General features: G+C 46.1%; 1 protein-coding gene across 6 annotated transcripts in view; it reads left to right on the top strand.

Annotated features, from left to right (window-relative positions):
* The window catches only part of TLK1 (tousled like kinase 1), an 877,117-nt gene that overhangs the window by 71,345 nt on the left and 780,339 nt on the right, over positions 1-25,433 (top strand). For 2 of the 6 annotated variants that reach the window (XM_086956116.1, XM_086956113.1), the window contains exon 1: positions 12,291-12,394. The exons of 2 other annotated variants lie outside the window; for them this stretch is intronic. In XM_086956116.1, coding sequence (XP_086812242.1) covers positions 12,331-12,394 — 64 coding nt within the window. In that variant the 5' untranslated portion in view covers positions 12,291-12,330. Of the gene's footprint in view, positions 1-12,290; positions 12,649-25,433 lie in introns of those variants that run through there. 2 more of the 6 variants (XM_086956114.1, XM_086956117.1) reach the window with 2 other exon arrangements.

Below are 25,433 nucleotides of genomic sequence, written 5' to 3'. Positions count from 1 at the left end.
CCAGTCGCCGCCATGCGGTAAGGCTGTTAGCATGCCCAGAGGGATCTCTGGTGCATATGGGCGCCGAATTCCCGCCCTCTTCTGTGCCCGGTTCCAGCATTGACGGTACGTGCGCTGTTCCAGCGACAAATCCCGACTGTCCAGCCGCTGATGGAGGGTAATATACGCCAGGACGTGTCTGGGCGTCCCCCGCAAGCTTTCGTCCTCCGGGCCCCGAAACACTCTCGCTACCTCCTGCGTGAAGATCTGCAGTTGGGCCGCTAGATAATAAAGCTCAAAGTCCGGCACCGCCAGACCCCCCTCATCTTTCGGGCGAGAAAGCGTGGCCAGCGCCACTCTGCACCGTCCCGCTCCCCAAATGAACGTCGTAATCAGAGATTTAAGCAGCCTAAAGAAGGAGCTAGGTATCCAGATTGGGAGCGTCCGGAAGTAATACAATAATCTCGGCAGGGCAACCATCTTCAGCAAGGAGATCCGGCCTGCCACCGAGAGCGGTAGAGTGGCCCAGAAGGCCATGCAGCCCCTCAGTCATCGCACGTACCGCCCCAGGTTGCCCTCAAGCAAGTCATCCGCCTTATGGTAAATATGGACCACCAGGTACTTAATACAGGTAGGTTCCCAGGCCGCCTCCGACCGGTGTTGTGGCTGGGCAGCGCCCTCCAGTAGCGGGAACAAACTAGTCTTGGGCCAGTTAACCCTCAGGCCCGACATCTCTCCGAAGCTCTCTAGTAGTGCTTCCGCTCCCTGCAAGTCCTCAACACCGTCGTGGAGGAATAGCAGTAAATCATCGGCATATAGCGAGATGAAATGTTGCCCGTCTCGGGCCCGCACTCCACGGAAGTGCCGCCCCGTCCGGGCCTCAGCGGCTCTATAGCCAATGCAAATAGAAGCGGCGAGAGGGAGCAGCCCTGTCGAGTGCCTCGTTCTACCGGGTAGCGGAGGGACACCGTCGATCCCACCCTCACCCTTGCTATCGCCTCCGCATAAAGGACCTTCGTCCAATGAATATAGCCCGCTCCCAGCCCAAATCGCTCCATTACAGCATAGAGGTAGTCCCACTCTAGACTGTCGAAGGCTTTTTCAATGTCGACCGAGAGAACCAGTTCCGTCCCAGCCCCGCCGTCCAACCCGTCCATGAGACGGACAAGCCTTCTGATATTTATTGTGGTGTTGCGCGTCGGTATAAAACCGTTCTGGTCTTCGTGCACGAGTCCCGTCATGTGAGGCAGGAGCCTCGCCGCTAGTATGGAGCTCAGGATCTTATAATCTGCGGTGAGCATAGAGAGTGGTCGATAGGACGCGGGGTCACTACTCTCTCTGCCGGGCTTCAGCAGTGGAACCACTAATGCCTCCCGCATTGACTGCGGTAGTCGGCCCGCTGCCTTGGCCTCTTTATAAACGGTCAGGAGTCGCGGCGCCAGAACATCTAGATATTTGCCATAGAACTCTATGGGGAGCCCGTCTATTCCCGGCGATTTGTTCCGTGCCATGCGCCGCACCGCCGACCTGATCTCCCCCAGTTCAATGTCCGATCCCAGGTCTTTCGCCTGCTCTGCCTCCAGCCGTTGTAGGGGTAAACCAGTCAAGAAGGGTTCTGCCAGCCCCGTCCGGTCTCCCGGGGCACTCTTATACAGGCCCTCGTAATATTTCTGGAAGCCGTCAACTATGCCCAGCTGAGTGTGTTGTACCACGCCCGATGTATCCCTCAGTTGAAGTATGGGAGCGCATCGCCTAGTGGGGTTCGAAAGCCACGCCAGGAGGGTGCCCGCCTTATCGCCGTCCACATGGGAGCGCAGCACATATCGCTTATAGTCAAAGGCTCGGAGCCTCTCTACTTCAATGGCTACCGCCTCCCTAGCCGAGCAAAGCGTCTCCTGGAGTTCTGGGTGTCCGGGCCGCTCCCTTTCCGCCTCCCTCAGCTTGGCATCCGCCTTAGCCAAATCGCCCAGCAACACTTTCCGCACGCCTACCTAATCCTTGATACAGATACCCCTCACCACTACCTTAAAGGCGTCCCATTCCGTCGCCCTAGAGGTCGCCGTCCCTTCATTCTCCGTGAAATATAAAGCCACCCCCTCCGCCAGGGCCGCCTCGAATAGGGGGTCTTCCAGGGTCTCAGGCCGTAGTTTCCAGATCGGGACCCTGGGTTTCTCCGCTAGCCGGATCAGGAGTGGATTATGGTCTGAGATCGTTCTCGACAGGTACTCCGATCCAGTAACGTACGGCAGCACCCCCCGGGAGCAGAGTATCGTGTCCAATCGGACATGCAAATCATGCAGCCCGGAGAAAAATGAGTAATCCCGGTTAGTCGGGTGTTGCCCTCTCCAGACATCCGTAAGTTCCCAGCTCTCCTGCCACTCCCTTCTACCTCTAGATAGCCTGTGTACCGGGGAATCGTGTAGTGGGGGGTGGGACCTATCCAATGAGGGGTCTGCAATGGAATTAAAGTCGCCCCCCAGCAGGACCGGGCCCGCCAGGGAGTGAGCCAGCGTCCCTGACAGTGTCGCGAGGAAAGCCAACTGGTCCGTATTCGGGGCATATATACTAGCTAATACAACATCTCTACCTTCTAGCTTCCCCTCCGCCACCACATACCTCCCTTCCTGGTCCACCCATTGGCGCGTGAGCTGGAAAGGTGTGCCTGCCCTAATCCATATTAGTACTCCCCTAGCATAGGCCGAGTAGCTGGTGTGAAAAACCTGTCCCCGCCATCTCCTCTGTAGCGCCGCCCCCTCCTGTCGTGTGAGATGCGTCTCCTGCAGCATTGCTATGTGTACTCCCCTCCGCACTAAATAGGCATGCACTTTATGTCTGCGCTGCATAGTATGTAGGCCCCGCACATTCCAGGTAATACAGTTCAGCCTATTCACATTAGCCATTGTCCCAGTGATCCGGTCGAAACACTCCCTCCAGTTCCTGCCCTTCGACGGTGGTGGTGCCCCCCCTGAACAAAACAAAGCTTCTCAACAGTCCTACCCATGGTATACCCAGGGTCAATAACTTCAAAAAGAGTAAACAATCCCCAACTGTGGAGCCCCCCCCCCCTCCCCCAGAACAGGCCCCAATATCGAGATATCAGTCCCCATCCAAACTCCCACACCTGATTGACCCAGGTCTCAACTACACAGCCGTAGCTGTGGGTGCCTTAAGGGCCTACGGAGCGCGGCCTCGTCCAGAGGGGGGCTGCGCTGCCCAGCTCCTCGCTCCCTCCCCAATTTCCCATGACCTCCCTGCTCTGAGCACCCCGGTGTGCCCCGACCCCCGCTATGTACGTAGGCATGGGTTCCCCTCCCAGCTATCCAAACATTACCCATTGTCCTCTGCCAGCAGTTCAGATATTCAGGATCTCATCCGCCGTTTGCGGTGTCACCAGCGGCCCTCCAGTCCGATGAATCCCAGAAAGGTCCGACTCCGAGGCCGAGACATGAGTGTCCGAGTCCGTGGCCCCCCTAGAGCCGGGGCCCTCCGCTCGTCCCAGCTTCCCCACTTCCAGTAACGCGGCCTGCCGTTCTGCTTCAGTCTGGGAGGCCGTCGGCCCCAGCTTCCCCCGCCCTCGTTTCCTCAGCCTCTTCGATTTCCGCAGCCGTGTTGGCGAGCGTTCCCGCTCCTTCTCCCGCTCCTCTTGTGCCCTGGCACCGTCAGTTCCAGCCTTGTATGTCTCCCACCAGTCCCAGGCTTCCGCCGACGTGCTAAAGAAGATCGCCTTGTCGTCCACCACCACTCGTAGCCTGGCTGGGAAAAGCAAGGAGTAGGCAATTCCTTCAGTCCGCAGTTCCTTTTTAATTGTAAGGAAGGAGGCCCGCTGCTTCTGCGTCTCGAAGGTGAAATCTGGGAAAAGTGTGACCCTGCTGTTCGCAATCTGGAAGGGGCCATCCTCCCGAGCTTTTCGCAGGAGCAGATCTCTGTCCTTGTGGTGAAGCAACTTGGCTATGATCGGTCTGGGCGGGAGCCCGGGCTTGGGAGGCCCTGAGGGGACTCTATGAGCACGCTCCAGAGTGAAGAATGGTGAAAATCCTTCCGGCGCCACCACTGTTTTCAGCCATTCCTCCATGTAGGCAATCATGTCCCTCGTCCCCTCCGTCTCCGGCACGCCTACGATCCGCACATTACTGCGCCGGCTTCTATTTTCTGCGTCCTCCGCTCGCCTTTCCAGGGTGCGTATGCGGTCCAGGGCCTCCGTTAGCTTACCCTCCATCACCTTGTGAGCTGGCGCCAGGTCTTTGATCACCGTTTCAGCATCCTTGACCCTGTCCTTCAGTTTGTCGTGGTCCGCCCGGAGCAAGCCCAGCCCCGACGCCACCTGCGCTATATCGTTGTGGAGCGCGTCTCGAGTGGCCGTTATGGCGTCCAATATCCGATCCTGCAATCGCTGCAGGTCCGTCTGCTCAGTGGGGCCCCCCTCCGCCACATCAGACGTCGCCGCCTCCTCCGCCTTGGCTCTCGGCTTCCCCATTGTAGCCGGCCTCGCCGCTCACGTCCTTCTCGATTGCTTGCTTCCCCCGGGCCTCAGCCACGTGGCCAGCTCCTGTGCGCTATGGGGTCTCGCTGCGCAGATACCGCACATCAGAAGTAGCGCCTGCCGTGATGCTCGTCCCCCGGGATCTGTGGCAGTCTGTCCTCACCCACCTGGGTTAGCGTTTCTGGCTTGTCGCGCCACAGGGAGCCTGGCGCCGCCGAGGTCCCTCCGCTGGCCTATGGGCTTCTCCGCTTTGTCCCCACCCACAACGCAAGCCTCCGCGGCGGGGGCGAGGGGGGGGGCCCCGAGATGTGTTGCGCCGTGTTCCGTCCCCCGTGGTCCACCGCTCAGAGCGGCCCCCGCTCACCTGCTGGCATGTCCGGGGCCCAGGGCTGGGTCGCTGTTCGTCTTTTCGCCCTCTCGGCAATGGAGGCTGCCTGCTAGCTCCGCCTGCAGTGGCGCACCCGGGCGGTCTTCCCTTCCAGCTTCCGCGGCCGCCGCGCACCGCAGCCGGGGGCCAAGGAGCGTCTCCCGCTGTGGGGGGTATCGCCGCTGGAGACGTCCGAGCCGGCGACCGCGCCCCTTCCGTGTGCTCCGGCAGTGCGGTCCGCTGTTTAGCCCTCAGTCTTTCAGGGCTCCGCCGCGGCAGCCATCTTGCGCGCCGCTTTCTTTTTCTCCGCTCCGGCGGCCGTTGCGATCGGCGGCCGTTCTCAACGCCGCAGTGCCGCCAGCAGCTCAAACCCTGCCCAGCCAGTCACCATCGAGTCCTCAATCGGCGCCGGGGCACACACGGGCTCTCCGGCCCTTTTTACAGGATTATCGTGGGGAAGAGGCACGGAGCTCCGGGCTCACGCCGCCATTTCCCTCGGCGCTCAAGCCACGCCCCCGTCCCTGCGGCCCTATGTATGTGGGCATGACCACCAGGAAGATTAAAATCCGCGTTAACGAACACCGAAGCACAATACGGTGTAAAAAAAACAAACACTCAACTAGCAAGGCACTTCTTGGATTTCAATCACAAGGACACCGATCTCAAGTGGGTGGTTTTGGAGGTAATGAAGAACCAAAAGGCTGATCTCACCAGACCACTGCATGTCAAAGAACAAAGTTGGGTGTACCGTCTTCACACGTGGGAAAAGGGCCTCAACGATGAGATCCCATGGCTACAACTTGCACAGTAGCCTGCACCACTATCGCACCATCTTAATTAAAACCTTTTTGAGTTAGGTCTCGAATTTTCAATCACTGCACGAATGGCCATTACATTGATGAAAGAATTGTTTGGCTCCTACATTGCATCACTCACAGAAATACTGTCAAAAACCAACTGAGTGACTTATTAATTCAGTAGCCTAAATTACACCAGTGCGCTATCTTAATCAAACCTTTTTGAGTTAGATTTCGATTTATTTTTTAAACCCTGTACAAATGGCCAATACATGTATGCAGTGTGTCCTGACCATGCATCTCATCTTTCATAATTTACATGCTGCCATAAAAAAAACCTGAGTGATATATAAATTTAGTTGATGCCTACAGTCACACTAACAAGTAATCGCAAACCCGGGCATTCTGTTTCAATGTTCTGTATTTTACTTTCATAACAGGGTGGCTGATAAACTTGCCCTCGTATAAATATGACTTACGTCTTATACTTTCTACCACAACAGCGGGGCATGCGCACCCTTGAACACATGAAATGCACTGACAGCGCGCGCATGTGCTACTCTCAGACACCACCGCGACTGCACGATGAGGAGCACGGGACCACACCCGCTCCTTCATTTTTCTCCATAGCCGATCAGGTATTTAGAAAAACCTGATACATGTAGCGGTTGCCTGGCTCGTCCGTTCCGGACAACGGATGTCCTTTTAAGGCTCTCTGCGACCGCGTAGCTATGCTCCAGGCAGGTCAAGCGACGCATCTGATAATTTAACAGCGCTCTCTAGTGACACTGGATTTCAACACACAGCAGCCAATTTCACTTGATTAGACCACTTAATTACACCCGCCGCCCCGCGCCAGAACTATAAATAGCATACATTTGCGCCCCTTATTTATCGTTGAGGAGGTGAGGAGTACACAGCTAGAAGCATACACAGAAAACAAACCTAGGAATAGTAAGAGAGTGATAGTCCTTCTCACTACCACGCTTTAGAAACAATAGAGTCTCATGGTTGTACAACTTTTAATATTCTCCACTGCTTGTTGTTTTGTTCCCCTAATTATTCAGCATGTGACTACAGGGGTCTTCCTCCCTCACCCTCCTATGGGGCAGTTTGGTCCCCTGTCTAGGGTTAGCATTGTGGATAAAAGATACCACAAGTTTATAAGTGCACAGATGTTTGTCACGATTGATGCACTTATAGCCACTCAGAATATTTCCCAGTGCATGTGGCTGAGTGAATTTTGATATAATTCCGTCCTTGGTGCTCTATTTATTGTTCCTACACTTTTGTATTTTTCTTTCAGGCTTGAACGCATTGGCCGCCCAACAGTGGAGCGTGATATAGTTCACTCCACACAGTGGAACCCTCTCACCAAAGCCTGGTAAGAGTGGAGCCAGCTACTTTCTCTTTAGGTCCTGATGAATGCCATGGACCCTACTGGGCCAACTGGCAGAAACATGTCGACCGCACTGACCAAGGTAGGAGGACAATAAAATCCCCAATACACAGAACAATTATTTTAATTACCATATAGATACCAGTTATATTAAAGTTGATATGACATCTATAATGGCCTTTTAATTCCACTGTTTTCTTTAAGAGCCCCCACTTAGTTTAGAAGTGCAACCCTGTCGTCCGATGTATGCCCGCCCTCTATCAAACCAAGTTCTTGTGAGGGCGAATACTGGTCAATGATGAAGCATGACACCAAGTGGTGTGTGAGACCAGTCCTTTACTTTTTGTGAGATGCCTGGACTCACAAATTAACACTGTAGCACCTCGGTCTAACAACTGGGAGCAGCCCCATTTGTGCTGAACAATTCGTTGCAAATCTCAGGAATTCTATGGACTGGGTTGGGATTAGAATTGACTTGGAGGAGTTGATGACAAACCCCAGATCCTGTAATAGAGACACTGTCATCTGTAGGTGGAGAGCCGCCAGAAAGCATGACGTGGCCATGATGAGAATGTTGTCTAAATAGATTATCAGACGTATACCCTGTTTTCTGAGGTGGGCCACTACTGGTTTCATCAACTTGGTGAAGCACCAAGGCGCCGAAGAAAGCCCGTAAAGAAGGACCAAATATTGCAGCCATCTGTCCTCCCACCGAAATTGCAGGAAACGCGGTGTGGACGAAAGATTGGCACAGTCAAGTATGCGTCCTTGAGATCCACTCTCTCGTTCCCTCAACAAATCTGTCAACAGATGGCTGCCCTCCATCTTGAAGTGTCTGTAACTGACAAACTGGTTGAATTCTTTCAGATTGAGAACTAACCTGTGTCCAGCTCCTCGCCTGTACCAGGAAGACATTTCTGAAGAAACCCTTGGGGATGTTGTCGCAAAAAGCCACCGCGTTTTTCTGCAGAAGGTCTGTCTCCTATTTCTGGATCTATAAAATTGCTATCTTGTTGGGAAAAACACAGCTGATGAGGAGGAAAGTCTTGTACTGGGGTCTGATAGAAATCTATGTGGAAACCCTGAATGGTTAGCAGGACCCACGCATCTTGTGTAAGTGCTGCCCATTTGTGTAAGAAGTGACAGACAAGACCCCCTCCAGAGGAAAAGAGGAAGAATCTAGAATTCTTACCTGAAGTAATCTGGGGTAGGAAACCTGCTCTCTGTCCGACCCGATGGAAGCGATGGCAAGAGAATCTTAGAGGAAGAATCTAGAATTCTTACCTGAAGTAATCTGGGGTAGGAAACCTGCTCTCTGTCCGACCCGATGGAAGCGATGGCAAGAGAATCTTCTTTTAGGATAGAAGGTGCTGCCTCTAGTGTTATCTTGCCAGTCTCCTCTACTGCGGCCGTAAACACCTCTAGGGGGGCCTTGGTAGTATTGTCGCCCTGGTGAGTGGCCCCTACCTATCCCGGCCCTGGAAAAAAGGCCAGCTTGGAACACCCTCTTAATATTTGTTTGGTCTTTGTCGAGAGAAGTGAAGGTGCCTACATACTTTGACACATCCTTGACAAACCTGTCCCCAAGAAGGAGGCTGTCCGCCAGGGGACCTGCTTTAGAGGAGTCAAGCTTAGTGAGGTTCGAGTCCATCCTCATGAGGAGAGATTTGCATTGCTCTGCTAATTAGGCACAGTCGGCGTTGCTTAAAAAACAAATGCTGCGCTGAGTCCAGCCAGTCAGAACGTAGGGATCCACAGGAGAGCTTGTGTCTTTGACTGCCAGGCCCATTTCCTGAAATGTTGCTAGGTGACCAGTTATGTCTAGGAGCTTGTCTTGACAGCTGCACCAGGCACAGTCAATGCCCTTCCTAGGGTCCTTGACAAACTTTTTAAGGAGTGCTAGCATGTTTGGATTGATGACCGGGGTCTCAGCCACTTTATCTGGGATATCTGGATGTGGACATTCTTATGGTAATTTATTACGGACCTCTTTATCAAAGGGGTTTTGTAAGTACCGGTGTAGGTAATCAGCCACCTCAGGGGGAGGGGCCCAGTCTGAAGACCTTGGGTTCACAATGTCCTGAGGGTTAAAGTCGAATTAATTAGAGACTTGATAATTCGATAGGAAAGCCTGACTGAGGTGCGTATTCTTTTTCTTCGGTGGGGAGGTGTGATTTGAGGAGTGAGTATCGGTATTTCTGTCCGTATTTGCAGCCCTCTTGTTCGATGGGCCTGCACCTGCTGGGGCAGAGTATTCTTGATCCCCTGGAGCAATTTGAGGGAGCTTGGCTAAGGCCTGTGAGTGAGGCCATGTAGACAACTTGCTTTGGTTTTAGATGCTCCCTCAGAGGAGCCCGGCACTAACCCAGAACCGTCCTTGGATTGTAACCCAAGGCGTTTTGCGAAGCTTTCTAATTGGGCTGTGATTGGCTCAAGGGCGGCCGCCAATGCCTGGTTAACACTCTGAGGGACGGCGGACTTGATGGCCCTATTCACATAGTGTTGCACCGAGGCATCCAAAGCATCTACCAATTTCTCCTCCAAATCGCGGCCCTGCTGCTCCTAATAGTATCCATACTCATCCTCCTCATAGGTAGCTCAATCCTCCATCCTGGGGATAATTATTTGATTTGTCACTTGGCCAAGTCAATTCAAAGAATAAATCCGGGGGTGCAACCCTTGTGCACAATATATCAAAATACTCAAGTTTTCTTTTCTCCTTAGCCCTGCTGTATATTGGTTGTTGCATCCCCAGGGGTGTAAAGAGAGCTAAATGATCCAGAACCCTGCACTCGGCTTAGAACTAGCAGCTGTTTTTCCAGCGAGGGCAGGCACAGGGGCCACACAGGATGAGTTAATTACTGTGCAGCATTCCGCATTAAAAGAACGCGGAATGAGAAACTAGTTGAGGGTAGTGCGGAGCCCAAAAAGAGCCCAAAGGTAGCCCAATTGGGCTGCAAGCAAGCCCTCTCAGTTTACGCGCTGAGCGGGTGCACAGGCCCTTTCAGGGAAGGCTCTGTGCTTAAGGTTCGCCGGGGAGGAGCGCCCGGCTCGAGCAGGCCCCGACTTGTGCCGATACGATGCAGCCGCGTTTGCCCGAGTCGGGTGAAAGAAGACCTGCACACAGTTGGCTAAAAGGTAACAGTAATATCGGCAGGAGCAGGTGCTCGCGACCAGTTTAACTAAACGGTCCGCGTCTGCGCGCTGCCGGGAAACGAAAACGCACATCAGATTGCTCAGGCATTCAAATGGTACAATATGACATGAATAACAATATAATGTGTGACGCTCGTATAGCAGTAAAAACTCGTTTAACAGAAACAGTCAAAACAGCAGTATTTAAATGTATGAAACAGGGAAGAGCACTTAACTCAGCTGCAAGCAGCAAAGAAAGAGGAGTTGGTCACGTGAAAGGTCCTATTTATAGGGACACAGGGACTATGATTGGGCGCTATGCACAATGGCATTATGGGAAAATTTACAGTGAAGAAAGAGAAAGCATAATCTGAAGCCTCCGGTGCTGTAATAGAATTTCTTGCCTACACTGTGATGTGAGCAGTCACGTGACCCTCTTTATTAAAACTCATGGTTCATCAGGTCAAAAGTAAAATTCAGAAGATTACTTTTTCAGTTGTCAAAATATAATTCTAATACTACTATCAGTAACATAATTTTTTACTTCTCAAATTAAATGCATTGGAAGCGAAAGATATATTGCGGAACTGCGCTCCCTTTCATGAAAAGGAAAATACCCTTGTGTTACAGACATTCCAAAGACAAGTGGGAAGACTACAATGTGCTGTTTAACCCCTTGTATGCTGATGACGGAACCGCTCTGTCATCAGCTGCGGTTGCGCTGTGCTGATGACGGAGCGGTTCCGTCATGGCCCGCCCGCCGCTCATGCGCGGTGCGAATTCCGCGCCTGCGCTCAGCGTTCTATTGAGCGGGCGGGGCCATGACGGAACCGCTCCGTCATAAGCACAGCGCAACCGATGCTGGTGACGGAGTGGTTCCGTCACCAGCATGCGCCCGCCGCTCTTCCGCCCCGCCCCCTTTGCACTGCGGCGGAATAGCCGCCGCAGTGAAGGGGTTAACAATGCAGAAATACTCTTATGTACATCATAAACATCAATGTCTCTCAGGGGTACAAGTGGCCAGCAGAATGTGACTAGTCTGTGAATGCCATGCGGAATGCGATCTTTGCAAGGGTGCTGTGCAGAATGCGACATGGGTATATGGGTGCTATGCTGAAGGCACCCCACCAGTGGCAGACCGTTGCAAGGGTACCATGCAGAATTGAAAACTGTGAATGAATGCCATGGAACATGCGACCTGTCTAAAAGCGGCATGCAGAATGTTACCTGTGCAAAGGTGTTGTGCAGAATGTGAGCTCTGCATGGGTGCCAAGAGAAATGAGACCTGCCCGACAGTCATGCCACAAAAGGTTGACATGCAATGTCCCATGCCAGAGTACAGCCTATGTAGCAGCAGGATGCAACTAGAAGTGGTGTTACACTATTAGTGGAATGTGTGCTTTAAATGGGCTGGTACTCCCCGATACTTTTTTATTTTGTGAGGGAGAGTACCTGGTACAGGGTGCCTGCAATTCTATTTTTACATCTTATGCTCTGGGAATCTACAGTCAGTAAAAGTTAGCTATGCCACATGTGCCCTAGAGAACTGCTATCCTATGTCCTGCTGGGCTCGGGCAGACCTCCATGTAGCTGTCACGCCAGATCCCAGCCCCAGTAAATAACCTTCCCCGCTGTCAGTCGTTAACTGACCATCCCACGACACAATCATCCCTAATTCTCACTGCCCGTGGTCCTACAGTGAGTAATAGCACACTCCATCCCTTTTTGTCCAGACAGCAGGCGGCAAACTAGCCTAACTTGCCAGGCTGAGAAAAGATGTCGCCGCCCGCCTGGTTCATTACAAGCTCACCTAAGAGGACCACCAACCAAACTAAACTAGCCTAACTTGCCAGGCTGAGAAAAGATGTCGCCGCCCGCCTGGTTCATTACAAGCTCACCTAAGAGGACCACCAACCAAACTCAGTTCACTCCAAATTGGGCGGCACCGTCAACTTAGGAGGATGGCTCGGACAAAGGCACGTGCGGACTTTCACAGCCAATCAGCACTTTGGAATTCTGTGTGGCGACCTAAGATTGGCTGAGATGCCCCCGATGCTCCAATCTAAGTCACCTTACACATTAACAGTACCTTCCACCCCCATACGGCTCCCTGAATATGTTCAGCTGTGGGATTGGTTGTCATGCGACCCGGAAGTGCTAAAATTACGGACAAATGACATCCGTTAAAAGATCAGCAACGGACGACGGACATTTGCCCGAATTCACGGAGGGTCCGTGTAAGTAGCGGACAGGTGGTCACCTTACACTATGGACATATTTATACTTGTGTGTAGGAGGGAAAATGAAGTGTTGGTTCATTGCATTTGACCTGCCTTTCGGGCTTTGTTGTGAAACACTTTAGTCTGGGAAATAGAAAATCAGTTGGTTGCCACTGCTGTATGAACATCAGTTGCTAACATTACTTTCCGTGGTGTGATGAGGAACGATGATATTTGACGTTTCTTGAAGCCTATGTCAGTATCGTTACCGGGTATGTAAATCAAGAAATCCTCTGCATCACGTCTTTGCACATCGAGTTTAATGTTGGTTTTAATTTACGTGCGCTCATTTTTACCCTAGCCCTTTAGAGTCGCCTGACGCTGTCTGCACCATAGCATGTTTTTCATGATCAAACCTAGCTTTTGTAGGCGATCGTTAGATGCAGACCAAAGATAAAAACGAAAATAGTGTTTCATCTCGCTTCAAATTCTCATATCGTTCACTTCTTCAAAACATTGTGTTCTGCTTTTAAGATCTACTTGCAGTCCACGTGCATATACTAACCAGACCCCAAAAGATATACACCATACCGATGGCTTTGAAATGATATGAAGTGTGTGTACATATAACCAGAAATATATAAAACCTATCCATTGCTTTAAAATGAAAGAAATTGTGCATGCAACCATAGTTCTCGTGTATGTTTTAGTAATACTCTTAAAAAGATGTTATGTTTCAATGCATGTCTGTGAATAGGTCCGTTCTTGAGCAGATCACGTAATCTCACTGTACCACACTTTATTTCTTTGCCATACATGTGAGCACATACTAAATGTTATTATATCAATGACTGGGCATTTTCATTTTACAACAAGGTAAACTCAGCAAAGTTTTGTCGAAGTGTTATGTACTGTTCGTTTGGCTTACAAATGCAAAAGTTGGTTTATCACTTATAAAATGATAGGCTTGTGTGAAGTGTCATGTGACCCAGTCACATAGGAAGTAAACATCAAGTGCTGTTCTCGTGTTAAAAGTTCATGCCCACCCAGAAATGTTTGAGTATTTAAAAGTATTCACTATATTCTCCAACTCCTTCCTATCCACACAAAGTTCCTACATTTGCTTCTGAGAAACGTAAGAATAAAACCTTTTCCAAGGAGAGGTTCTCTATGGGCAAAACTATTTTCCCACTCGTGAAAATATAAATAAGAACTTTAACGAGTACATTTCAATTTGCTCAAAAGATTGCCCCCCCCACCCAAATATAAGTGTGCTTATTTCTCAGGCAAAATGGAATTCTCAAATGCTTGAAAGAAATATGGGTGGGATTTTACAGCTGTTGCTGGTTACCAGGCCTCCCTCTACAAACGTGAATTTCTGAAAGTTGTATGTCTGCACACATAGAAGGTGGGAGACCTGTGGGTGCACTCTCATGACCTTTAGGATTGGGGCTCATGTTGGCTGTAGACTGATTCGGATTAATTGTTTAAATACTGGCATGTTTAACCAAATTATGCTTTAAGGACTTGATATTTAAAGTTGTTTTTTAGAATGCACACATCTATTAAATATCTCTTAACATTTTCTGCTTTTTTCGCAAGTTGCAAATATTTTTGGGAACACTAAATAAATAAATAAATAAAACTGTATACAGCCCCCCCCTGGTGTTTTTTTCAAGTTGCAAATATTATTTGGGTACATTTTCTTTTAATTTTTTATTTTTAAAGCAAGCCATTTTACCCCTTAATCCATGTAGTTGCATATAATAAAGGGTCAATTTAGGAACATTAAAAATATTCACAAATTGATACATTTAGCAAGCAAATGTTTGCTTCTTTTTTTAATTAGAAGCCTTTCGTGGATGCAAGGTGAGGTTCACTGTTTTTCATTAGAGCCCAAATAGTAAGTTATTTTTTTGCCTTAATGAACCATATATACCATTGCCAATATCTTACACACAAGAATGCACACGTTGCCTTAGGAGCAGACAATCCTGTTTCCCACCACAAAAGTGTTGCTCTGTAAACTGAAAGTCAAACAGTGTACCGCTTGATGTGTACCTCACTTGACATGTGCACAGATTAAGCCCGCAAAGTTTTTGACGCTGGCACCCGGGTGACTAAAATTCCATACTCCTTGTTTTATTAGAATACAGCTAACTGCTGCAACTTTCCAATTTGTAGTTATTAAAAACAAGCATTTCTTATATTTTCTGAGTGGCTAATCGGAGACTGACTGATTTGTAGTTTTAGGTTAGTTGGTGTTAAAATGAAATAGATAGATGTTAAAAGTAAGGAAACATTTTAAGTTTGGTTATTCTGTCAGGCTTTTATCACCACTTGATATACAACTGTCTGTCAGTATCATTACAGTTGCTGATATAGTTCACTCAGTAGTATAGTAGCATTTCAGTAACACCCCTGAGAATTCATTTCAAGCTAAAGTTGTGGCTGCTATTTAGCACGTGGGATAGTTGTGGTGCTCCAATGGCTTTTTGGTCGAGTTACAGGAATGCAGAATGCATGATTATTTGATTTATGTTGTTTTAGATATGAAAACATCTAAATCGGTACACTCCCATGTATTGTTCTGTTTATATGTTTTGTCATAATTTATCTGGAGTAGAAAAATAGCACTCCTTGGACTTTCCTTTGACACTTCGCCATTCCAATAGGCATTACACTCTCTTCACCAATACTACGATTACAGGCAAACCTTTTCCTGGTAGTAAGCCTAGGACGAGGTCACCTCCTTAGCATGGAAATCGTAACGAATGAGGGCATTCTCTAAAATAAATGTTAAATCACTGATTTTACTTCCAAAATATGAATGAAAACTAGGCTACAGAGAGAAACAGATTACATCACCTGTGCTTTTATAAATTTCATAGTATTATTTCATAGTATTAAAACGTACTTTATAACGAATATGTCAATGATGTATCTCTAACGAGATGGAGCAAAGGCCAGAAAAGCGGTTGAAAGATCCTGGTTTGCTTTTCACCGTCAATATTGATGGGGTTGGGTGGCTCCTGGGACGTGCACATTTTCTGTAGAGCCATGGTTGTGTTAACATAATCTTATAATGAAATAGTCCACCAAATTCACTCATAAAAGCTCGCCATTGAGCGATTTGCAAATCTTCAAAATGTTCCTTTCAGTCCTCAGTTGATCCCACGTTGCATCTCGTCAATCTAGTCTTTACATTGAAGATATTTGTACATCATGAACCTGTATTATAAGGTCAGCTGAGAGCATCTCTATGGCTTAGTAAAATAGTTAAAAGGCTTCTTTAGGAAGTACGTGGTTGGTCAAGAAAAATATTCTGAGGTTTTAGAGGTTGGTAACTGTTTTGAAATGTTAGTGTAATTTCTACGATGAATGTTATTTTAAACACAGCATGTGCCTGTACCATCTCTGCTTAGTTCTTCCATTGCAGATTCTGCTTGAAGATTCTTGGTTACAAATTTAGTTTACCGGTTAATGTATTGTGCTAATGCAGCATTTCTAAAAGTATTGGTATACTTATCTCTAAACCAGGTTGCTTTGTTGAAGTGCCTGTTCATTAGCAGCGTTATGGGTGACCTGCTGTGACGGTCTGGGTGGTTAGGTCTCTGGGAGAGAGAGCTCGGTAATCATGTGGTCTTATCTAACATGTTATGGAAAAAGTTTTTTAGTCTGTATTCTATCATTTTGTTGGCCATGTTTCTTAAAAACAATTGTTAATGAGCAGTTGGGGGTTCTTGTGCAGAAAATAATACTGATACTTGCTAGCAACCTTGTACTTGAGACATAAACACAAGTGCTCTCTTATGCACCCTCCTCTATTGTTCTGTTGCCCATTTCTGTCCTGTGTCCCTGCCTCTTTTTCTCACTTGTCACCAACTACCTCCGTCCCTTGCACTACCATATGCCTTCTTTCTGAAAGGCATTACCGATGAACTCGGAAATAATGTTTAAGCACATAACATTTATTAATTTGTTCTGCTACATCAAATGGCAATTAAATCCAAGTATACTGCAGACTATTTATAATATTTCACACATCTCCCTTAAAGCCTAAGAATCTAGTTCTGCAGACAGTGCTTACTGGCTGGATTAAGCACAATTTTATAATGTTTGATCGCAGAATGCAACATTTTAAAAGTATTTTATATTGTTATTTATTTTTGTAATCTGTGATTTTTACAAAAAAAAGACAATAATCCAGTGTCCATAGTGCTGTTTAAAACCTTTGATCTTAACATGGGTGTAGAATTCTTATTACCCAACACGCAGTACACATTGTTTTTGGTCGAGCATAACTTGTCCTTAAGCCTATTCTGTCCCCCTGTACAAGTGCATTAATGTTTCCATAGCTCCCAAAAACCTCTTCTTACCATTTACAATGGCACACTATTGTGAACATAAGAGGAGTTCTATTCTGGAAATAGAAGAGACCGTATTTGATTAATACAAAGGCTTTAATGTTTATGTTGAATGCTGTATGGAAACTAATTTGGCTGCAAGCTGGTCTTGCATCACTGACGGTGATTCCAAAGTAAATATGTGTTGCATGTGCAAACTGTGAATCATTGAGGCTACTGCTCATTGGTTTGAGATCTTTACATACTGACCTTGTTGCTTCTGTGAGTTTCGGGGATGGTGGGTAATCCATGGACACCTGTCCCCTAAGATGGGGGTCAGGTGGATTGGTCAGGAGTGTGTTTTGGCACCTATATCGTTTTTGGTTTCTATAAATGGACTAGAATCTGTACTTGTGAAGAAGGGTTTGAATGTTCCGGTTGCCAATAAAAAACCCATTCCTGCTCTTTTGTAGTCAGATGACTCCGCCGTGCTTGCTAGAACAGCGAATGGTCGAAGCTCATTGCCTCCTTTGTGAACTATATGAAAGCTCTGAATCTGGAGACAAATGATTCCAAAACTTTCAAAATGTGAAAAGTCATTCTGACTATAAAGAATAGGACCATTGAGAGAGTTTCCTGTCCTTGGGGGGGCCCCCTGTATTGCGAACAGGAAAAATCTGTTCCTGCAAGCAGTTGGCTGGGTCTGTTCCCTTGCTCCCTCCATAGGGAAGTATCCAACAAGCCCCATGTTGGAGATTTACAAGAGAACATGCATTCCTATTCTAACCTATGGTGGAGGTTTATTGGGCTATAAGGATGTGGGTAGTATTCAAGTTGAAGAGACCAAGAGTGTTGTCATATATTTTAGCCCCTCTAAGAACGTTCCTCTTTGCTGTCCACCAAGAACTGGGATTGGAGTATTTGTTTTGCTTAAGTTACAACTTTTTTATTTGGCTACAAGGTGTGCTTTCCCTCCCACGGGTGTCATAGGTGAACTTGTTTCGGTGCATGAGCGATTAATGTTAAAGACCAGTTATTGTAGCCTACAACACGCTATTCAATGTGTAATTGAGATAGAAGTATTGCTTTTGGGTTACTAACTCTGAGAAAGGGATCAGGGACACAGAGGAAACTGTAACAACCTTATTTAGTTATTCACAGCATTACACACAATGTACTAAGAATAATGAACACTCAAGTTAAAAAGCATTTTATTATTACAGGAACAATCTATTTTCTTAGCAAATCTAAAACAGAATGGTTTATAAACCGCAACAAGACACGTTCTAAATATCAAGAATGGAATGAACATTTCCAGCATTATTAAAATGTAATTTAAAAATATTATGTAGAACCTAAGCCTACTTCTATGCGCTATATTGTGAGAGCATGAACGGCAGAGCAACTTGCAATTTAGAGTTTCTTTGGGAGATAAGACTCACTGCATACTTGTTGACCGCAAAGGCTGTCTTGATCAGCCAATGCGTGAAGACGGTGTTCCCCGCGAAGGACAAACACAGACTGTAATAGCAGCCTGTCTGACTTGGCTCTATCCGCTTCATTTGTCAGGCGAGATGCTGTCGGACAGTCGTTTAGTTCCTATAAACCTACATAGGATCTGCATATTTAGACAACATACAACATACACTGTGGGATTGGTGTCGAGACTGATTCCAGACACCCTCACCGAGTATGTTAGCCTGTATACCAGCTGGCTCCCAGTGCCACTGTAAACTCCTCTTACCAAGGAGAGAATAGTTCTTGGCAACTATCGAACATGACAACCCTGCCTCATCAGGGATCATGGAAACATTACAGTACCTTTTGCTCAGTCACTCGTGCTCACTTTGTCTCAGAGAGATACACAGAATAAACAGTGGGGACGTTTTTCAATAAGTATTTATTGAACCAGCGTCATTCTAGTGTAAAATAGGTGTGCTGAAACAACCAAAAGACAGAAATAGATAGAAATGATTATAAACACCAATAGGGTAAATGGATGGTAGATTCCTACCATAGTGCTAAAAACAATGAAGATATGCATGACAATAATAATGTGTACGCCTAAAATGCAACCCTTACTAGATGTACCTGAGTGTACCTAGCATGTATGTAGGTGTACAGCCAAGAATCCCCCTAGGCTGAAGCCAACCCCATTACCTGAAGTGAGAGACTGTGGGATCCCATCTTGGTCTCAAGATGGACCCCCTGCGCGGAATGTCAGACCACTCTGAGCTGGAGTGTCTACCTGCTGGATCCTCCGCGTCATTCTGTCAGCATGGACGTCTTTCTCCTCTCCCCATCGTGGTAAAGATATGGTATATACATTCCCACAAGGTTCCCTCAGGGTATTCTACCTTGCTGTGTCATGTCGGCTGAGCATGACGGAAGGGATGACCCTTATACATAGTTATTATGCAGAAGATGGTAATACTGCTGTGATTCAGAAAATCATCATGCATATTTAATGAGGCTAGTTTTCAGGGAAAACCACACAACATTTTATGCAGTGTTTAACTAGGTAAAAGGTCAATATCAAAAACCCGTTATGTATTGTAATGGTACAGTAAATGTAGGTGAAGGGTCCGGAGTCTACTGAGGCCTAGATTGGGGTACCGTATGAAACATAACAAGATCACCGCAAACATTTCCCAGAGTCCGCGGAGTGACGTTGCAGAGACGATATGAACTAACTACAGCGCCCCTTTCCTCTCACTTGCATTTGTGTATAGACTGAATAAGGCTGAAGGCTAGGCACGGGAAAAGAAGTTCTAGATCTTTTGTAGAGTGTCTTTGTGGTTGTACCTGAAAACCTAAAGGTCAAGGTCTGTGTCTAGGGAATATTTTTGACAATCGTCCGTACTTCCAAGCACCCTTCCCTTAATTCCTGCTATCTACCCTGCGGATGTCTGTTATATACAGGCAGTAGCGAAGATGGTACTCTATTTGTTGGGACTTCCTGAGATGAAGGATCCTGCTGCAATAATAAGGCAGTAATGGAGCATGAACATACGCCATCTGTTGCCAATTCATACACTCGAAAAAGAAAGTAAATATATTAGCTGTGGTATGATGTAACATCTCACAGTCCAGGAATACAACAAGCAAATACTCTGAAATCACATGGTGCACACGTCTTGGCTCTTGTGACTCATAATGAAGAAAGGCCACATGCTGTATGTTCTGGTTCAGTAAGGATGAACTAGCGCATCCTGCGCTGAGATGCAAAAGAAGTGGGCCATGTACGTTCGAAGCGTGTGTTGAAATGTTACCATAAGCGCTCCACACAGTAAGCAAAGTATACAGTTATGCTCTCCTAGCTCTGTAAGTAAGGAAAAACCAAAGCGCTTACCAGCTTGTGCTGCAGAGTATACAGTAAGCGCTCCACGCGCTGCTAGTAAAGGAAAAACCAAAGTGCTTCCAGTGCCTGCTGCAGAGTATACAGTAAGCGCTGCTACTCACTGTGAGCAGGCAATGCTGGGAAACTTCTGAAGATTTGTGCCACTGCACGTTTGGGCAAGTGCAGGAAGGTAAGGTATACAGCTTCACAAGGTGTCGAAAGGTTCCAGCAGTGGTGCAGACACCAGGAAGAGGACAAACAATCCAATGCCGTCCACGTTCTATAGCAAAATCTGAAGTAGCGTCACATACTAGGACACTGGTTATATATCGTGCAACCCTGAAAGTTCAAACTGCACTGCAGACCTCAGAAATGTGAAAGTGAGAGCTGCACTGCTGACTTCAAAGTGGTGTTGCTCATGTAAACAATACAGGACGGCCCGGCAGAGGAGTTAAAACAATCATGAAAACAATCATTATGGTAATATACATCATTCAAACCAAAGGCCTCCGAACCATGACAGATGCATCATCTGCGAATTATGCTGGCAGCAGGTGTGTCAGTTTCTGGTAGAATCACAGGCGATAATCTGGGCAAAGTAACTATCCTGAGAATTAATGAATGAGACTGAATTTATAGAGCGCATGGCTACTCAAGTGTGTCTTGGCGCTAGTAGCCAAGAGGCAGTCATATTCTCAATCTGATCAGAAATGATCATTTCTGACATGTGGATAGGAGTAACTGACATAGATTATCTGCATCAAGGTATGAATCAGAGATGTTTCCTTAGACCTATAAGGCAAAAGGATGTTAATTAAGACTATTATTTTGGGTATGTGTTCTTAACCTTGACATAAGGAGGAGATATTTGACCCATACGAATGTCGTCTAGGATATTGCATCTGTCATCAATCGAAAAATGTGACGGTCACAGTTCTAAGAAACATAACATTTCCTATAAAGATAATGACCGCCGACAGCTACGTTTAAAGGCAGACATGACAATGATTAGGGAATACGACGGATCCATTGTTTAAGTTGAGGAAGATGGTTTTGTCCATGAACTAAGATGTAGTCATTGCCTAAATGAGATGGAGTTGGACTGTATAGACTTTACGTCATACCGGGCTTGTACGTCTGAAATAACGTTATCGGGTGTGTCTAGCAAATTAGAATTTGAATAATGTGTAGAGAAATTCATGCTCTCAAACGGTCTATTTTTAGGTAGTACAAGATACATGTCTAAAAGCATTTATACGTTATATACTTGTAGTGAAATAAAAAAGCCAGTAGTGTATTGCAGTGCAAATAACAGAACCATATTTCGTAATCTATCCAAACCATGTTGTGTGCTGGCGAAAAAGTATACCATTGATAATATAGATAGGCCAGATTAAAAATAAGCAGGAAAAAATTAGTTCATTAAAAAGAAGGAAAGCATCTTTTTTAAACTCTTTCCGTTTGCATAGGCTTTGTGGCACATATGATGCCTATAGGGAGACGATGTGGCCTAACGGATTGAACAGTTGACCTCATAGCTGGGGAACTGGGTTCGAGCCTCCGCAGGAACGCTCAGCATCCTATGATTCTGGGCAAATCAATTAATCTCCCTGTGCCTAACAAAAAATAAAGGTGTCCGTCAGTAACTCAACTGGTGCTCATGTAAAGAGCTCTAAGAACTTCGGGTCTAGTTTGCACTACTTAAACACCCCCCCCCCCTAAATGAAAACAGATTTGTTGGTCAACTTACTTGTTGAGTTAATTCCTCATCAGAGGACATGCTGACATCGTCCGGTGCACATGCAGCCCATGTGTGATGTTTACGAAATCCATATGGGAACATGTTCGTAGTTGGCAGTTGAGGTACTAGATGGATCAGCAATTGATTGCTTGTCTGAGGCACTCTGTCGATTGCAGCTCTTCTCCAGGTGGTTCAAAGAATAACAATGAGTCAAGCCATTCTTCAATAGCTGCGTCAAAGTGCCTCTGGTGATTATTGCTCTGTCAGAGTTGGCATCCTGTAGAAAAGACCGATGCACTAACTACTCTGTATTGTTTCTGATGCTCATATACAGGTTGCACGATCAGTTCTGTATCGAGATAAGCCACTGGGGACTGCTCCAGATTGAAGTCCAAGATGATGTCCGTCTGATAGTTTTTGAACCAGAACACAGGTTTTACTTGTGTGGTATTCACTTAGCAAAAGGTGAACATCCAGTGCTGCTGAGTTCAGATAGGCAAGCATGTCCTATGTGGCATGCTAGGGTCTCTCTGCAACTTTGTTCAGTTGGATATGGGAACTCCGTGTTGATTTTCCTTTGCATAACTGGAAAAAGGTGATGATACCACAGCCAATTGGCAGTATTCTGATCGGGAAGCCTCCAAAAAGGCTCGAACAGACAATGAAAAAATTACGAAATTAGTTCAAATACTGCTTTAAATCCAGTCACTAGACCAGATTCAGTGTTCTTTCAGAGATGTACAACACCAGTTGTTGCGTATTAATTAAATATAATTTGCACAATTTCTACACAATGCTTCAGGTATTGTTTAACAGGTGCTGAATTTCTGAAGCAGTTCTGGCTGTTTGCAAATTTAAAAACTTCAATTGGTAAAGTCAAAGGGACTTCTTCTTGTAAGAGAATTGACAATAGTTTTAAAGTTGCAAAACGGATAGATTTCATGCTTTTACTAGTTCGGGGGATGTTCCTAATAACAGTTCCAGGCGGAAGATACAAGGTCCTTCCACAACACTGTAATGTTTCTGAAACCGTTATCCGGTATGGATGGTTCCAACCCACGTCAAGTAACCTTTGTTGAAAATAAATTAGAACCGTTTTCAGAAGTTCATAATGTGTGGGACTGGAGGTCATAGGAAAACAGATAAAACACGCCTTAACCCTGGCCTCATAGTGCTACACATCCTGTGCAATGATATGGTATCACACTGAAAGGAGTGTCCAAGTGGATTTCTAGAATTTGATGTACTAATACGCATAGGGTCACTTAATTTACATTTAAACAGTTGTGGGTGAAGGGGAATTCCCATGAATGGAGCAGTTGCGAATTGTTCATAGTTTCGTACCAACAAATTGATTTATATTTTTGGCAGTCATGAAAATAGTTGTTATGGGTAAGGAAATAATACCATGTATTAACCGGGTAATAGGTGGCGTGTTAATGACTGTAAATGGCGCATCTTCAACTTGTTCAGTACTTAATAGAGTATATGTGCATTCTTTCTTGGCGATTGTATTTTGTGCGAGTGTCAAATTATATGGTTCAAATAATGCTATTTCATCAAGGAGTTTCCAAGGCACAAAAACTGATCTAAGTGATTGCATTGCCCAATTTAGTTGTGTTATTGCTTAACTTAACCTGCCCATGTTGTAATACATTTCTCCCTTCATGAGGTCTAAGGCAGAGGGCAAAATGTGATTTAGCGAGTACACTCTTTTAAAAAGTGTGTCGATTCTCGATAACTTTGAAAAATGTTTGCCTGATCTATTTGCCTAATTCCTCCTGCCGCTTCTTTTTCAGAATATTTATCTAGTTCATTGTATATTGCATATATTCTTGTTACAAGGAATATTTTGTTTCTTCGAGGACGCGGTCCCAGAATAAAGTCTGAAAATCCGTTTTTTCCATTTACAGAGAAGTATTTTCCATTTACAGAGAAGTGTTCCATCACTGATGAGAGACTAGAGTGTTACAGCCATCATTGACATAACATGCCTACATTATTTGTGGTAACCACTACAGGTGTTTGTCTCATACCGTGGGCATGAAGCCTATTAAGTTTGGGTCCAGATGTGTGGGGCAGGGTAACTTTGCATGCATGGTTTAGAATTATAATGCCAGAAGTCCTAACCTTCAACAGAAATTTGTGATAAATTATACACTCCTTCTTTGGTCCTTTCATTTGTCTGTTTCAGACATAGTAGTCCTTATTTGTCAATTATTAAACCCCATCAAACTAACCTTTGGGATAGGTTTCTTTAAATCCTTCATTGTTCCGAATCCCAGACAAGTAGTCTGCTGGATAGTTTTGTTAAGAAATATCGTAACTTTTAGTTTTATAGAGGCTCAAAATAAGGATTATTTACCTTGATACTGTCAGAATTTGTTTCCCCAAATGCTTTTTTTCGCCAACATCTGTTTTGAAATACTTTTATACTTGAATAGCCAGGTTTTGACTAAACTCAGTGGTGTAAATCAGATTGTTGATAGTGATTAGCTTTTCCAGAAGATGTTGGAGCCTCTGTAAAATAAAACGCTGAAGGGTGTGACCTGCCTGCACTCTGAAAGTAAGGGAATATATTTAAGAAATTAGAATTGCTCACAGAAGGCAGAGCCCCACAATGTTCCAATTGGCTGTAATTGTGAATTTCTCAAGGATAGCTAGTTCTATCTATGACCTAATGTGCGTAGTGATGATTGCATTACATTTCTTTGCAATTTACTGAATTGAATTAAGGATCTTCATTATTCAGAGCAGCTTATGCCTGCACATTTGATGTAATTCTTTTAACAGTTTCAATGTCCCAGTCATCTTGAAGAGAACCAAGTATTATAGTATCATCGTTTAAACTTTTGTCAAGTCACTTGCAGTGCCCCAGTGCGGTCACATAATCTGATGAGTACGTTTCTCCCGGGATGTGTCCTCTGGCACCGGATAGGCTGTAATGTTTGCAGCATAGAAACCACTCTGGGTTCTGCTGGATGAAGAGTGAGGCTGTAGTTCACGAACTACAGGTGATGCAATTGTTCTTGCAAGGACAAAATGTCTGTTGATAAGCAATAGAATGACGAATATCGTTGACAACAACAAGTTCCTAAAGCAATCCATGCACAGGACCACGGAGGAATTGTATACGTGTCACAAATCCACTGATGGCTGCAAAGCAGATTTTGGCGATGAGTGACTGTGAAAGGAGTTGAAAAACCTTCTGAGAAATATCCAGATTTATTTTCAGCATATTTTCTCTCACAAAGGTACCAGTTCAAAGGGCGTAGCGTCAGGTGGAATTTCATAGTTGGACGCAGACAATGTCATGTCGGTAGCATTAGCTGTGTTTTTTTTTTTTTACTGTGTTCTGTCTAGAATATTCAGCTCAAACATCCCCTACTGGGAAGTCGAGCTTAGAAATGTTACTGCTCTGTTCAGTGGGTAGGGTATTCAGAGTAGGTAGAGGCTGTGAGGCACTACTCTGAATACTTTTTTTTCTTCTTCTTGATGCAGGCAGTGGAGGCATGATAATAGTTCTGTTGCCTTTAACTCCCAAGAACAGTGATGGGTGGTCTGTGGGATGGTTCAAAAGTTTGCTTGTCATAGATTTTCTCCTGAACTAGGTCCCCAACTTTGGGAACT

The sequence above is a fragment of the Lissotriton vulgaris genome, chromosome 2_1, assembly GCF_964263255.1.
Source record: "Lissotriton vulgaris chromosome 2_1, aLisVul1.2, whole genome shotgun sequence".
NCBI classification, from domain to species: domain Eukaryota; kingdom Metazoa; phylum Chordata; class Amphibia; order Caudata; family Salamandridae; genus Lissotriton; species Lissotriton vulgaris.
This window is presented reverse-complemented; position numbering and strand designations above follow the sequence as displayed.